This window comes from Anomaloglossus baeobatrachus, chromosome 9, assembly GCF_048569485.1.
Source record: "Anomaloglossus baeobatrachus isolate aAnoBae1 chromosome 9, aAnoBae1.hap1, whole genome shotgun sequence".
In the NCBI taxonomy this organism is placed as follows: Eukaryota; Metazoa; Chordata; class Amphibia; order Anura; family Aromobatidae; genus Anomaloglossus; species Anomaloglossus baeobatrachus.
The window spans coordinates 203,549,291-203,565,948 of record NC_134361.1 but is presented as its reverse complement, the minus strand read 5'-3'; the positions used below and the strand labels follow the sequence as shown (position 1 = coordinate 203,565,948).

At 46.3% G+C, this 16,658-nt stretch overlaps 1 protein-coding gene across 1 annotated transcript in view; it reads right to left on the bottom strand.

Annotated features, from left to right (window-relative positions):
* FOXP3 (forkhead box P3) overlaps positions 1-16,658 on the bottom strand; it is an 84,766-nt gene that overhangs the window by 7,783 nt on the left and 60,325 nt on the right. Inside the window, exon 10 of the mRNA XM_075324281.1 lies at positions 134-210. Coding sequence (XP_075180396.1) covers positions 134-210 — 77 coding nt within the window. The remainder of the gene's footprint in view (positions 1-133; positions 211-16,658) is intronic.

Here is a 16,658-nt window from a genome sequence, read left to right as displayed (position 1 = left end):
TCCCCAGCCTAAAGGTCTCAATGGAGTCCATAGTGGTGTCTGCCGATAGCGTTTGCGCTAGCGCATTGTTGATTTTCTACGAGTCCCATAACAGTTTTTGTACTCCCGATCGGGGCCCCCCATATTAACTTACCCATCGAATAAGGCAAGCGTATGTGAATGGTGGCCTCACATTATTTGTCTTGTAATATTCCATACAGGCGGTCACGTCTGTGAATATAATATATATCATTAGAGGGTTGGTAATTCACATAACTTAGCACATGTTAGCTGTGGGTAGCAGGAAAAATGCCAAAATGTGTTTGTTTTTTTTAAACTTCTTGGTATTATGGGAGAATAGAATCCATTGTGTTCTCAGTGTCTCCATCTTATAGCTATTGATGTCATAGGGTTCAGCTAACACTGATGGGCAGGGAAGTTTCATATTTCCGTTCACGCCCCTAATGCTTTTTTTGGTGCGTAGTTCTGAGGAGTTATTTCTTTGTTTGAGGTACTATATAAACTGGTCACATGTACTAATAAAGGAGAATTCTTTGAGTATACCATACTAAACAGTGTGTGCTATTGATTTCCCGAGTGCTCAAATCTTATTAATTTGGAGTTCAGTTCAAAAGGCATAGGAGTGTATTTCGCTCACAGTATTTACATCAATAGGTGCAGATTACATGGGTTTTGGGTGAGTTTACACGTGTGTTTTTTACCTGTTGATTTTCCACATTCAATGCAACTCTATGGGGAAAATCTGTACAGAAAACAGAGAATTCACTTTTTGCGGCTTGGAAAAACTCACCGCAGGTAATTTACGCAGCATAAAAAAGAAGCACAGTGGATATGAGATTCTATTAATCCCAACCACTTTGATTGAACTGAGTTTTGGACACAGTGAAAATACTCTGCGTCCAGAAAGCAAGTAATACTGATCGTGGGAACGTACCCTAAGGCTATTGCAGATTTTTTGCAGACATTTTCTGTATGAAATCTGCACCCTCTGGCAAAAAAACGCTCCAAAAAAACTCACCAACAATTAATATGCTGCTGATTATTTTCTGCCCCCAACCTGCAAGGAAAAAAATAAGCAACGTGTGCATGACACTTTGGAATTCTCATTGACTTTGCTGGTATGAAGATAAACATGCAGATTTGGGCCACAATCTGCACCAAATCTGCATCAAAAAACGCACTGTGAGCACAAGCCCTAATGCTCCTTATGTGCTTAAATGTATGTACAAAGTGAAGCTAAGCTTAAAAGAGATAGAAACAACGACATGACAGCGCACATCCATCCTGGGAAATAGCATTTCATATGGAGGCACAATAAACGGCCACGTGCGTGGTCCCTTATGGCGACCATACACATTTGATCACTGGAGGACAGAGACAGAAAAGGGCCCCTGTGCAAGAACAGTATAAGGGCCCATTTCAGTCCAATAACTTCTCAAAATTCACAATTCCACCTGTTTTGGAGGTAGAAATGGGCCCCCAACCTTTTGGGCACCAGTGCGGCTGCGCAGGTTGTAGCAATGATATGTCCGCCCCTGCATAATTTGGCTGAACTTGATCATATCAGCACCAAAAATCTAATGTGTATGGAAAATCTAATGTGTATGGCGAGGTCTTGAGAAAGAAGGATCGGGCTGCTAGGTTTCAATATGCCCCATCCTTTGGGAAATAAGCTGCTACCGGATGCGGTGGTAAACCACCAATGGCGGCAGAGTTGGCCCTGCCCCCTGCCTGGCATTTGGCCACTTCTCTTGCCATCCTTCTTATATGTAAGGCAGACGTTGGGTGGATTCTATGGAGTGGCTACACAAGTTGAGCCGGCGCCATACTTACTGTTTTAGGCTATGTTCACACATAGCCTAATGTGTTTTAACCCCGAAAAACGCACCATTTTACTTTCCCAACAAATTGAGATTTCTGAAATCGAATGCATGTTGCTTATTTTTTCCTTGCAGATTGGCAGCATGTGAATTCTCTGGATTTTTGTAGCGTTCTTCACCCATTTTAATGAATGGAGGGGAGCAGATTTTTTTTTCTACAAATGTGAACAGAACCTTACACCTTGGAGCTAGATATGATTGTAGCAGTTTAACCCCATATATGCTGTGGGGAACAGTGACAATGGCATCTAAGTGGATTGACATTCACCCCCCTCCCCATTGAGTATCCGTGACATGATCACAGGAACCCAATAGTTTGTTTACTGGCAGCCGGGGCCCTATTTTGGAGATATTTGGTATGGGGCCCCGGGATTTCTATCTAGCTAGAGGTGATTGTCAGCAGCTCCTTACTCCCTCACCCCATTCAGATCAAGTCATGTGTGCACAATCGCGAGGAAAAGCCGAGCATACATGTCTATGGAGGGGTTTAGGCTCACTAGGCCGAGTTCAGCCTGCATGTATATAGGGGAGGGGGATTACCGTAGTTACGACAAGGCAACTATTTCTCTCAATTCCACATCTAAACTTATTTTAATGGGGGTCCACATCAAAAATCATAGCAACCGTAGGTCAGATTTATCACTCAAAACAAAATACACCTTTAGTTGCCCATAGCAACCAATCACAGCACACCTTACATTTGAAAAGAGCAGAATCTGAAATGAAATCTGCTCTCTGATTGGTTGCTATGGGCAACAAAGACAGCTTTCTTTTAAGCGGTTTTACCTAAATATCTGAAATCTTACATAGAACAACAGACACAATAAACGCAATATTCTCCGAGATAAGACTATGAATGTAGGAGTAGAAGCTGATATCTTAATTTCTCGTCTTCTTATCTCCGCGTCTTCAATTGCAGACGACATCTTATAATTAGCCGTTTGTGGCTCTGACAATGTTCCCGGCATTCTTTACAAATTAATTAACTATCCTTATTGATAAGCGTCACTATCCCTTGTAGAAATTCAATCAAACATTTGCCGCACATCTTTATAATAAGGCATTATGGCCGCCGCGGTGCATCACAATGGTTCCCTACATCCGGAACCTATCACACTTCCCATTTACTGAAGAAACAAAGCAATAATGATGCAATTGCAGATAACAAGCGCTCGGCGCAGCTATAATAGGCCGTCTTTATAACCAGATAAATTCACTTTTTGTCCGAAAAGGTTTTGTGAGCGCTCGTACAATTAGCATATGCTAATCCGAGCCCCACATAGGACTAATCCATTTACATTCAGGCCCCTTAAGCTAATGCTTGTTATTTGTTAGTCACATGCAGTTTACTGGGTAACGATAATATAGATTGTTGCCATCGGTGCGTTACTCATTGTCATTCCAAGCAGACGATTCTGCCTATCGGGCAGGCTTTAATTGACTGTTTTCTGTGTTTAAAACACTTAAAATACACTTCCGGTTCCGGTCCTGGCCGCGGTGGAGGCATAAAGGAGAAGCTCCTGCCCCCCCCGAGAAAAGCAGTCAGACAGCAGCCCCCCCGCATCGGAGTCCGGGACGGGAGGGACCCAGCCTGAAAGCGGAGATCTGCAGCTATGGACAGATACCTGCTGAGGAGCGCCAGCGGCGGTGAAGGGCCCGGGAGAGGCGGCGACGCTGTGGACATGAGGGGAATGGAGGAAAGGAACATGGCGCCGACGAGCGTGCCGGGGGCGGAGCCAGAGGTGCGGGGAAGAGACGCGATGGAGCCGGGTCGGAGCGAGGGATTAGCAGAGGACGCGGCTGCAGAGACAGAGGAATGTGGAGCTGGAGACAGGTGGCTGCAGGGGTCGGAGGAGGGCAGCTCACAGTGGGAGGATGAGGGGGAGGTGGGGGGAGAGACTGGAGAGGAGGACGCTGGCGTTATGGAGGGGAGCTATGGAGGAGTAGGAGGGCTGGAGGAAAATGAAACCCAGCAAAGTAGAGGGCCCAGAGGGAGACAGCCGCAATACAGGAGGAGATCAACCTCAGGCACCCCCTGTAAAGGAGGAAAAAAAAAACAACAACAGGATCCACTGACATCTCAATTTTACAAGACATCTGAGGGAGGCAGAGATTCAATGCAAATAAGCAGATCTAAGAAAACAGCACCACCTGCTGACCAAAACAAGCAAGTGCAAGAGTTTCATATGGATTATAAAAAACTGGCAGTAGAAGTAGCATCTCACTTGTCCAAAGACATAAAAATAGCCATTGAAGTAGCCGTACAAACTTCACTAGCCGCCATGCAGAAGCAATTGACTGATCATTCAAAGAGACTCACAGAAGCAGAGCAAAGAATCTCTAACTCTGAGGAGACAATCTTGACCATGCAAGAACAGATAGCAACTCTTGTAAAATCTAATGATTACCTGAGAGACAAGGCAGAGGACCTAGAAAACAGATCGAGACGAAACAATCTTCGCATTGTGGGGCTGCCAGAATCGGTAACACCGGGACAGCTGGACAATATTTGTGAGGCGGAACTACCACAGGCGCTGGGCATAAAGGCGAAATTTAGAGTGGAGAGAGCCCACAGAGTGGGACCATTGAGGCAGCAAGAGGCGAAGGAGGGAGAAGGGCAAAATTCAAGCAATAAACCGCCCTCAAGAGCCAGACAGGTGATAGTCAAATACCTTGACTACAAGCACAAAGAGGAAATTCTGAAAGCCTTTAGAGAACGAAAGCGACCTTTACAATACCAAGGAAATAGACTGCTGATTTTTGGGGATTATTCCGTTGATGTGTCCAAACGGAGGAAGGACTTCAGTAAACTGTGCACATTTCTGTACAATAAAAGAATAAAATGCCAACTACTCTACCCGGCAGTGCTGAAGGTCAGGAACTCCAATGGTTCGTTCTCATACTATAAAGATCACAAGGAGGCGGAGAATATTCTCATGTCAGAACATAAAGGGAACCGGACGGAGGGGCAGGAGAGGAGACCCAGTGGAGGAGAAAACTTCAGAAAAGGTTCCCCGGCGGGTTCGAGAGGGGAAGGTGGACAACGCGGAAGGCAAACACAACCCGAGGCCAGTGGAGAGGGGAGACGCAGTCCAGCCCAGCAGTTTAGCCCAGGGATGGGACCCAGGGAACAGCGTTCTTGAAAGACACCAAGACACAAGATGACTCTTGAACTGATCTCTACTAGCCCTTATCGATCTACCCCCCTGAGTGAGGAAGGTGGCCGAGCCGAGGGGGACGAGCCAGCGTGAAGGGGACGGAGGGGAGGCTGATCAAGTCACCTACTCTCCCTCCCCTCCTCCCCCTTTTTTTTTTTTTCTCTCCTTTTTCTCCTCTCCCCCTCTCTTCTTCCTCTCCCTCTCTCTTTTCTTCCCTACCTCCTCCCTTCTCTCCCCTAATTTGTCTCTGGTGTGTTCTCCCTTCTTTTCTCTTTCTCCCTTCCCCTCTTTTCCCCCCTCTCTCTCTCTATGCCCTCCCCGGTTCTACCTCTCTTGCCTTTTTTCCAATACTACTCCTCGCTTCTTTCTTCTCTTCTCCTCTGCGCTGTTTCTTCCCCTCTCGTGCTTCTTGGCTATGATATCCTTTATCTATTTCTATGCTGGGCTCTTTTATCTCTTTGTCTCTGCTCCGTTGTTCTTCTCTCTTTGTGGATTGCTTTGCAGGTCCAAATACAGTGGGCACGAATGGGTCGGCAGGAAGGTCCCACGAAACTAGGACTAACCCAGTAGATGAACTCTCTTTAAGGTCCTACCACTTATAACATAATGTTTTAATCTCTGTATATTACTTCAGATCGTTATGTTTTACGCGGGGGATAGAGCTCTGAATCTGTCTATTGGGGGGGGACTAGGGAGACTCATATTTTGGCCAGGAAAAAGGGAAGCCACTAGCATGGCAAAAAGTGCCGAAAGTCCCACCAAAGGGACAACTTGTTATACTGTTGTAGGATTTATACTTTGCTTATGTTGTTTAAGAGTTTACACACAGGTTGGGGAAAAGAAATGCCATTCTGGGGAAACCACGTGTGAAGGATATAATGATAGTCGTGTCTCTCCTACAGCTGGGGACCTGGGGGGTGGTATTGATAAGAGCAAATTACCCAGACAAACATGGTGCAACTAACGACATGGAATGTTAAGGGCCTAAGATCACCTAACAAACGAGCAATGGTACTAAGACACTTGAAAAGATTAAAAACAGACATTGCTCTATTACAAGAAACTCACTTGGGGAGGGAAGATTTCTTTCGCATGAAAAAGTACTGGGTGGGCTCAGTATATGGGGCAGCGGCGCAAGGAAGGAAGGCGGGCACAATGATTTTGATAAACAAGCAACTTAGACATGAAATAGTGGCTCAGGAAGAGGATGACCAGGGAAGATGGCAGCACATAATAATTAATAGCCCAGCGGGGAAACTCAGCATATATAATATTTATGGCCCAAACTCGAAGCAGAATCAGTTTCACGACACCATAAAAGCCATAATTCTCTTGGACAAGGAGCCTAACATCATAGTGGCGGGGGACTTCAATGCAGTGCCAGACTCGGTGGAGGATAGAAGCAAGGGAGAGGGGGAGCCAGGATCCGGGGATAAGGGAACAAATCACAGAGATGTATCACTGGAGGATGTAGGCCTAAAAGACATCTGGAGACTAACTCACCCGCACGATAGAGAATATACGCACTTCTCTCACCCACACAACAGTTGGTCTCGCATAGACCAGATCTGGTTATCTATGGAACTTGCGAATGGTGTGCAAAACTGTATGATTGAGAATATGGTAATCTCAGACCACAGCCCGGTGAGAGTGGACCTTAGAGAAAAATTCAAAAGGGGATCAGATATTATTTGGAGATTCCCGACGTTTCTCCTTAGACAGGACAATTTTCGCAGGATAATAAAAGAATGGTGGGAGGAGTTCTCAGAGGATAACAAGGATCACAGGGTGACCCCGATTTTGTTCTGGGAAACTGCAAAGGCGGTCTTGAGAGGACGCTTGATGGGGTATGCTGCCATGGTCAAACGGAAGACGAATGCGAATTACAACTTGCACAGTGAGGCAGTACGTCTAGCGTATACTAATTATCTGTCAGACAGGTCTAGCAGGGCAAAGGAGAGGTGGCTGGCAACCAAGAGAGATTTTGACGAGTGGGCAAAAAAAAAGGAGCAATTATTTTGGTCACATAAAGAGGCAGATCTTCATAGATTTGGTAACAAGGCGGGGAGGATGTTGGCAAATCTAGCAAGAGGCAACAGAAAAATGACAGTAATCTCTTCATTGAAAACGAAGGATGGGGGGATGACTTCGGATCCTAAAGAAATTAACAAGGTGCTGGGAGAATATTATAGAAAGTTGTACGGGCCAGGACAGAATGACATGACTGACGAATCGGAGTGGCTACGACAAGCCCAACTACCTAGCTTAACGGAGGAGGAAAGGGAGGCCCTAAATACAAACATCACGGAGGAGGAGGTCTCAAGAACAATTGGGGAACTTAGCACCAACAAGGCGCCAGGGCCCGATGGTTTTAATAGTGAATTTTATAAAGCCCTCAAGGACCAGATTTCGCCGGATTTAACCTCAGTCTTTAATGCGATACTGGGAGGAGCAGAAATCCCTAAAAATGCAAATATAGCGTACATTAAATTAATTCCTAAGGGAGCCAAGGACCTGGACGACCCCTCGAGTTATAGACCCATTTCGCTCATCAACCAGGACTTAAAAATAATGTCTAAAATCATGGCTGACAGATTGGCAGCAGTCTTACCTAGATTAATTTCAGAACACCAGGTAGGGTTTATAAAAGGAAGAAATGCAGTGACCAATATTAGAAAGACGATTTTAGTGGTTGATGCGGTTAGACTGGGGCGTACAGAGGGAAAGGCAAGCCCTGCTTTAGTCACGCTTGATGCTGAGAAAGCGTTCGACAATGTTAACTGGAACTGGTTGGACAAGGTGATGGAGGCCGCAGGGATAGTGGGTAGGATGAGACTTTACATTAACAATTTGTATGCCAACTCGGGAGCAAGGATCCACACACCGGGATTTTTGTCTGACGTGTTCCCCCTGATGAAAGGGACGAGACAGGGATGCCCGCTATCCCCCCTACTTTTTAACCTTGCAATAGAACCCCTATCAAGAGTGCTGCAGGGTCACAATAGTTTTAAAGGGATCAAAATAAGGGGAAAAGAGATGAAGTTAGCGCTGTTCGCCGATGACGTGATTTTGTATATGGGGGACCCTGTTGCGGACCTACCCTGGACACTTGATATGATTGGAAAATTTGGTGCCTTTTCAGGCTTTAAGTTAAACAAAAAAAAATGCGAGCTCTTATTCCTGGGCGGAGGCAAAGGACCAACTGTGGGAAACCCAAGTGAGGGTCATGTGAATGGGATCCCTATAGCGCACTCATCAGTAAAGTACCTGGGAGTGCATATAGGGAGGACGACGGAAATAATTTATAAATTGAATTATGGTCCATTGATTAGAAAAATCATTAACCAGTTGAGGGGCTGGAAGGGGCTGCCCCTGCCACTATTGGCACGATGTCACCTCATAAAAATGATGAGCTTCCCTAGGCTGCTGTACCCCTTTCAGACGATCCCGCTATTGATAACACTGAAAGATGTCAACAGACTTAATTCAGCGTATGCAGACTTTGTTTGGAGGGGAAGGAAACCCAGAATAAAGCTGCGCACGCTGATGAAGTCAGTGGAGGAGGGTGGGATAAATTTTCCGGATGTCAGAGGGTATAACATTGTATGCATTATGAGACATGTGATTGACTGGCTGAGAGGAACGAGCAGGCACTCAGATTATGGAACGGAACTCAAGTATGCAGAACCATGGGACCTGACGTCCATTTTACACTCCCCAATGTCTAAGGTTGAAGGTCATATAAGAAACTCGGTTATATTTCGAGACACCATGTTGGCCTGGAGATTGGTTAGACGGAAATTGGGACTCTCCTGGAAGGTATCAAAATACCTAAATCCTTGGGCGTCACCAAACTTTCCCCAGGGGAGAGAGAATAAATTATTCCTCAAATGGAAAGAGAGAGGCATTAGGAGTCTGATAGATGTCATGAATGTGGAAGAGAGAAGATGGATGACAGGTCGGGAGGTGCTTGATAAGTACAATCTCAACGGCTCCCACATTATGCAGTACGAACAATTGAAACATGGAGTACTGAAAGAGCTTGGTGAGATTGGAAGGGAATTGAACAAGAGCATGATTGATGAGCTCATGGGATGTAGCGTAACAAATATAAATGTTTCCCGAATATACCAAACATTTAGAGGTGTGCTAATATCCAGGGAAGATAGTCGAACACTTCTAGCATGGGAAAAACAACTGAAAGGACAGGAAGTAGTGGAGGTCATACTGAAAGGATGGGTTCAGATGAGGAAACAAGTCACTAACGAGAGCTGGAGGGACACCCAATTTAGGATATTACACAGGGCTGTTTTGGGCTTCAACATCCCGGGCAGGGAGGCACGGTGTCCTAAGTGCCACAAAGAAAAAACAGACATGCTGCACGGTTTGTGGGAATGCAGTCCAATAAAGAGGTTTTGGTACCAAGTCAGAGCGTTAGTTCAAACAACATGGAAAATTTCCTGCAAACTAGAACTAATGGTGTGGATCTTCCACTTTTTGGAGGGTGGAGTTAGAGGGGGATTGAACGCTCGGGACAAAAAAACATTTGTAATCATACATGACATAGCCATGATAGCTAAAAGATGCATCCTAAGGCACTGGATACAGGAGGAGGCCCCAGCCATAGGGGAAGTCATCAGTGAACTGCACAACCTTTTGAGGCTGGAGAAATTAGAAGCAGAAAGGGACAAGGATAATTTGACAACCAAGTTTTTTAGGAGGTGGAAAACTTTTATAGAAGTTCATTACAAACAGGAGGACATAAGCCATTTAGTGGCACCCTTCAGACATACGGAGTGGTACCTCATAAATGAAATCCAGGATAGTCTGGGAAAGCTGAGGACTAATTAGCAGGGACCCAGGTGAGGGACAAAGGCGAGACAACATGACGTCATCAAGACATGACATTGGCACTAGAACTATTAGAGAATGGCACAGGGGTTCAGGGGTTTGTTTCATTTATGTTATGTTTGGATTTTTTAACTCTGATTCATTATCTGTCAATGCAATCTGAAGCGGGATTGGAGATAGAGAGGGGATTCTACCCCTTCCAATGATACTTATCGACAGCTGCAATCTTGTCTTTTGTAAATCATACTACTTTTGATACGATATTGAAATAAGTTTGTAAAATCAATAAAAAATTGTTTTGAAAAAAAAAACACTTAAAATAGTTTAAAAAAAATCTTATTAATAATCCCCAAGGAAATCTTACATGTTATCAGCGCAAATTGAGTTTTTTATTTCAATAGTTCCGTATGGAATATATATAATACTAGCTGTACTACCCGGCTTCGCCCGGGATAGTAACTGTCTCTCTGTCTCTCTCCCAGTCTCTGTCTGTGTGTCGCTGTCTGTCTCTCTGTCTGTGTCTTTCCTTGTCTGTCTATGTCTCTGTCTGTCTGTTTATCTCTCAATTTGTATTTGTATCAGTCTGTCTGTCTCTCTCTTTCCCGTCTGTCTCTTTCCCCATCTGTCTTTGTCTGTCTCTTTCCGGGTCTGTCTCTTTCCGGGTCTGTCTCTTTCCCCGTCTGTCTCTTTCCCCGTCTCTCTTTCCCCATCTGTCTCTTTCCCCGTCTGTCTCTTTCCCCGTCTGTCTCTTTGCCCGTCTGTCTCTTTGCCCGTCTGTCTCTTTGCCCGTCTGTCTCTTTGCCTGTCTGTCTCTTTCCAGGACTGCCTCTTTCCAGGACTGCCTCTTTCCAGGTCTGTCTCTTTCCCCATCTGTCTCTTTGCCCATCTGTCTCTTTGCCCATCTGTCTCTTTGCCCATCTGTCTCTTTGCCCATCTGTCTCTTTCCAGGGCTGTCTCTTTCCAGGGCTGTCTCTTTCCAGGTCTGTCTTTTTCCAGGTCTGTCTTTTTCCAGGTCTGTCTTTTTCCAGGTCTGTCTTTTTCCAGGTCTGTCTCTTTCCAGGTCTGTCTCTTTCCAGGTCTGTCTCTTTGCCCGTCTGTCTCTTTGGCCGTCTGTCTCTTTCCCCGTCTGTCTGTTTCCAGGTCTGTCTCTTTCCAGGTCTGTCTCTTTCCCCGTCTGTCTCTTTCCAGGTTTGTCTCTTTCCCCGTCTGTCTCTTTCCAGGGCTGTCTCTTTCCAGGTTTGTCTCTTTCCCCGTCTGTCTCTGTCTGTCTCTTTCCATGTCTGTCTCTGTCTGTCTCTCTCTGTCTGTCTTTTTCTGTCTCTCTATCCGTCTCCCCACTGACATCATATTACCTCACACATAAGCTTCTTATACGAACAGTTTATTTTGTTCCTATAGCAACCACTGACAGTTGCTATTAATAGCCAGTAGCTCCCACCTCTATTCAGTTTAATGGAGGCAGGATTTTGGAGAGTAACTGTAAAGCGCGGGGTTAAATTTTCCTGTCAAAACATAGTCTACGACGTTCCCTGAGTCATATAGGGTGTCTGTGCAAAATTTCGTGATTGTAAATGTGACGGTGCAAATTCCTTTAGCGGACACACACACACACACACACACACACACACACACACACACACACACACACACACACACACACACACACACACACACACACACACACACACACACACACACACATATACACTGAGCTTTATATATTATATATGTCGTTCCTAACACTGTATAAAATGTAACACATATCATAACAGTAGCTTATCAATACATGATCTACTAACGCTTTTATATATACAGTACATCTTTGCAATTGATGATACACAGATCTAGCTCAATGGACCCGATAACCAGAATCCCACAATGTCTGTCCGCTATTTCATCCTTTTTCTCCTCTCGATTTCTAAAACTTAATGGCTTGAGGGGCAGAGTGACTGATCTGAAGAGATGTTCCACCCCTATGACTGAAAGAATAGATCTGCGATGCATTCACATGACCCAAAAAAAACCCCCAATTTAATGTGGACAAAACAGAACTCATCATTTTACCCCCATCTCACTCAATCCCCCTCCAAACAGACATATCCATCAGAGTCAATGGCTGCTCACTCTTCCCAGTCCTGCAAGCTCGCTGCCTCGGGGTAATCCTTCATTCTGCTTTCTCCTTCAACTCACATACCCAAGCTCTTTCTACCTCCTGCCAACTCCAACTTAAAAATATTTCCTGGATCCATGCATTCCTTAATCAAGATTCTGCAAAAACATTAGTGCATGCTGTGACGGGGGTGTACAACAGAGCAAAGGATGGACGAGGCCAAGGGACGATCCAACAGGTTTATTCACAAGAACACTGGAACAGAACACGATAAGTCCACGTAAAACAGATTCGGGGCCCTTCCCGACAATCCTCGGACCGGATAACAAAGCAATCGTCCTTACAGTAGTCCAAAGAGTTCCACACAATCCCACGGGCCGCCACACAGGCCTAGCTCCGTCCGTGTCCACAGCCACCCAGGCTGGGAGCTCCTTCTTCTTCCAAGTTTCAGCTCACTCTGAAGTTACAAAAAGGGAAATGCATTGTCTGTGCTCCTTGACCAGCCCACCATGTTCAGGGGGTAGGGGTCACACATCCTATCATCAATGGTTTGGTCCATCACAGGGCTCCAATATGTCTGCCAGCCACAGTAGATGAAGGGATCCCCTGCTGTGCAGAACAATGACTATTCCTTCACTGGCCAATGCAATTACAGACTAGATACACAACTCTGGATAGAAGACTACAGGCTATTTACATAATCACATTAGATGCCAAGACTGCAATTGTATGAGAGAGACACATTGAGACCAGTAGCTCCCCCAAAGAAATACATGAATTACAACTAATACAACCAGGGAAAAGTTAAAATGACATATTATACAAAATAAATGACAGGGAAATATACATATAATGACATAGTATCACAGCATATACAGTGAGAGGGTAAATTACATCTTCACAATCCCTCCCCCTCCCAACTTGTGTACGTACTAGGGACCTCTACAGGTCACTGGTTAAGTACACACAGGCAGAGCGTTACTTACATGTGGCTTCATGCAGCCACGAAGTGGCTCTCCCACATCATTGCCCAGGAGAACAGCTGCAGGCAGACCACCCATCACCCCAACCACACATCGCCTGACCCCAAAACCAAAGTTCAGATCCACAGTGGCTGTGGGAATAGTCCTCCATTGTCCACCAGCCAGTTCAATGACAATCCCAGGTCCTCTATGGATTGCCTCAGGCCGAACCACTCGGGGATCAGCCAGTGTGAGGAAAGCACCCGAGTCACAAAATCCAACAAGTCTCTGTCCATCCAGCACAACCTCCTGCAAGTGCTTACCTTGATGAGCAGAAGTCGTCATAACTGCGGGTCGCACCCCGTAAACTCCTGGTGGTGCAACATGGGGGGCTGAGTCACTAGGCCAGTCCTCACATAGCGGTGCCACATCTTCCTCCATGGCACTGGGCTGTAAATAATTAACAATCCGATTGGGTGCAGGATCAGTCCTCATTTGAACAGCTGGGCAGGAGACTTGCCGATGCCCTGGCTGTCCACATTGATAGCATCTGAGCTGGGTCTCCCTCCATCCAAGGCGTCCTCTTGGGTAAGGGGTAGGGGAACTTGGAGGCCGGCTCCCACCTGAAGGTGCTGTAGGGGTTTGAGGATGATTCCTCCATGGGCTGGCTGGGCATGAGGCCTGCAAATGCCCGGGATGCCTACAAACATAACACCTGCGCTCTGTTACTTCCTCTCCCCGGCGTATTCCAGAAAGTGCAGTAGAAGCAACTGGAGGCACATTAACACGGGTATCAACATGTGGTGGCTTAGAGGAACGGGGAACAATGGGGACAGAATAACTTGGGGCATCCGGTGTTGTGGAGCTGTTAGGCGTCTCTCCATCCTCCAACAAAACCCTCCACTGAGGCTTGATAGTGAGCACCTCATCAGCTAGAGCAGCAGCTTCCTCCACTGTCGCTGGTTTTCTCTCACGCACCCATTCCCGGATCTCAGCGGGGCACTGGGCAAAGAATTGTTCTTTTAGGATGACCTGCAGGAAGGTCTCCCAAGATAAGGCCTCCTCTGCCTCCAGCCAGCGATTACATATTTGTTTGAGTCTATGAGCATATATCTTAAAAGACACTTCCCCATCACAGGCTAAAGCACGGAACTGAGTCCTGTAAGTGTCTGGGGTCACAGCATAATGTTCTAGAATAGTCTGTTTAATCTCCGCATACTCACAGTTCCACCGAGGGTCCATAGCTCTATAGGCTTCAGCAGCTCCCCCCTCTAGGAGCCCAACCAGATGCCGGACACGCTCCCTGTCCGGGACTTCCATTAATCGACACTGATGCTCAAAGTCCTGGAAGAAGCCCTCAATGTCGCCTGCAGCCTCATTAAACGGCTTAAAGTCTTTGCGGGACACCCTGGGAAGTTCCCTCATGATGGGTGCTGGGGTTACAGTCTGTCTGGAACCTCTCGCGGCTTCCACAGCGAGCTGCTTATCCACAATGCCATCTCCTCCATCCTGCGCTCCTTCTCTCTAGCTCTACGCATGACCTCCATCTTATATTCTATGGTGGTCTCCTCTCCCAGCAAGGCCATCTCCTCCTCGTACCACACAACCCACTGACTTTTTTGGGTATTTACCTCCGGCTGCCGTCTTTCTTCCGTTTGCTGTGAGGATCCTTCCTCCACGTCATTTTGCGAGCAGACTCCATCTAGCGCCTCAATCAGCTGCTCCTTGGAGAGTCCTTTGAAACGAACTCCTACTTCACGGGCCTTTGATTGCAGGCTCCCCAAAGTCCAGGTCTTGTACTCTGCAGTGCTGGTTCCTGATGTTGAGCCATTGTCCTCCATTCCTTCTGCTCTGATCCCAGCGCTGCCAACCAGTTTGTGACGGGGGTGTACAACAGAGCAAAGGATGGACAAGGCCGAGGGACGATCCAACAGGTTTATTCACAAGAACACTGGAACAGCACACGATAAGTCCACGTAAAACAGATTCGGGGCCCTTTCCGACAATCCTCGGACCGGATAACAAAACAATCGTCCTTACAGTAGTCCAAAGAGTTCCACACGATCCCACGGGCCGCCACACAGGCCTAGCTCCGTCCGTGTCCACAGCCACCCAGGCTGGGAGCTCCTTCTTCTTCCAAGTTTCAGCTCACTCTGAAGTTACAAAAAGGAAATGCATTGTCTGTGCTCCTTGACCAGCCCACCATGTTCAGGGGATTCAAAAAACAAGAGCACTAGGAGTATTAGTGCAAAAGTAGAAATTTATTATAGGTATCAATAAATAACAATTTAAACAAGAGACGTTTAGCAAGCAAGGTGGAGGGAATAAATGCCTGGGTCCCACAGACCACACTGAAAAGCCTTATGTGGAGTCGGTATATAGGGACTTAATCAGGCTAGTTTACAGGTAATCTAAATATACAATTATATAAAAGTACTGAATCTCATAGATCCCAATAATAAGTAAGGATGATAGATCCTGTAAATCAAGCCCGATTCAACAAAAGCCCCCATATTAGTACATATATGGTTGCTAAATTAAATAGGTAAATGCACGATATTCATGAAGTCACATTTAGTAAAACAGTAATGGCAGACCTATGTTTTCAGATTAGGGTTTGCAAAGTACCCACTACATATCACACAGTAAGGTGGAGGAGTGCTTACCTAAGTACAGTGGTGGTTTAGGGGAGCCAGGCCAGACCAGAGGGGACCTCCGACGGCCGTTTCGCGGTTGAAACCGCTTCTTCCGGGAGGAGTAAGTGCGGTGTGAGGGAGAGAACACCGTCCTTTTGAATATCCGTCACCGGGTCACGTGATGTAAGTCACGTGACCGGATGCCAAGGGAGTCAAGGACGCCAGCGCAGCCGCACAGCGTAATCCCGAGCCGCGCATAACTGCGCATGCGCAGGACACGCTGGGGAGAGCGTGGCGCCACAGCTCCCAGGCAACAGGAGGGACGCGGAAAAAGCGAGACGCCAACTTGGACCAAGAGGCACCCGTACGGTACCAAAAGTCCAATGGACGTCACACATAAGCCGCGCCCCCCCCTGGTGGCGGAATAGGAAAGGCAAAAAGGGACACGTACCAATAAGGTTTTTGGGTATATAAACGTGTGTGCTTAAAAAGACACCTAACCCAAATAGACTCCCACAGGAGGCATACATCATCAAGTCCATCTGTCAGCAAGCTCAGAGGGGGGACGCGTCACCACCAATAAGCGTGACAGTTACTCAAAATGGAAAAATGGCACCTGTGGGAATCATAACTTGGATTAATGAAAGTATCCCATAATTTGCCTTGCCAACCTCAAAAGGAAGGACAGTATTAAAGTGTGGAAAACATATATTAATTAAATTTAAACAGAGGGAGAAAAATATAAAGTGTAATTTACTATTATGATTATTATTACGATAAGGTCAAGAATGTACATGACACTGAAATAGGATGGGGAGCAGCCACCAAAAAATGGGATATTAAACGACATATGAATAAATCATTACCAAAAAAGGGGGAGGGGGGGGAAAGGGGGGGGGGAGGCAATTATTATAGTCACGGGCCCTTCCCGACAATCCTCGGACCGGATAACAAAGCAATCGTCCTTACAGTAGTCCAAAGAGTTCCACACAATCCCACGGGCCGCCACACAGGCCTAGCTCCGTCCGTGTCCACAGCCACCCAGGCTGGGAGCTCCTTCT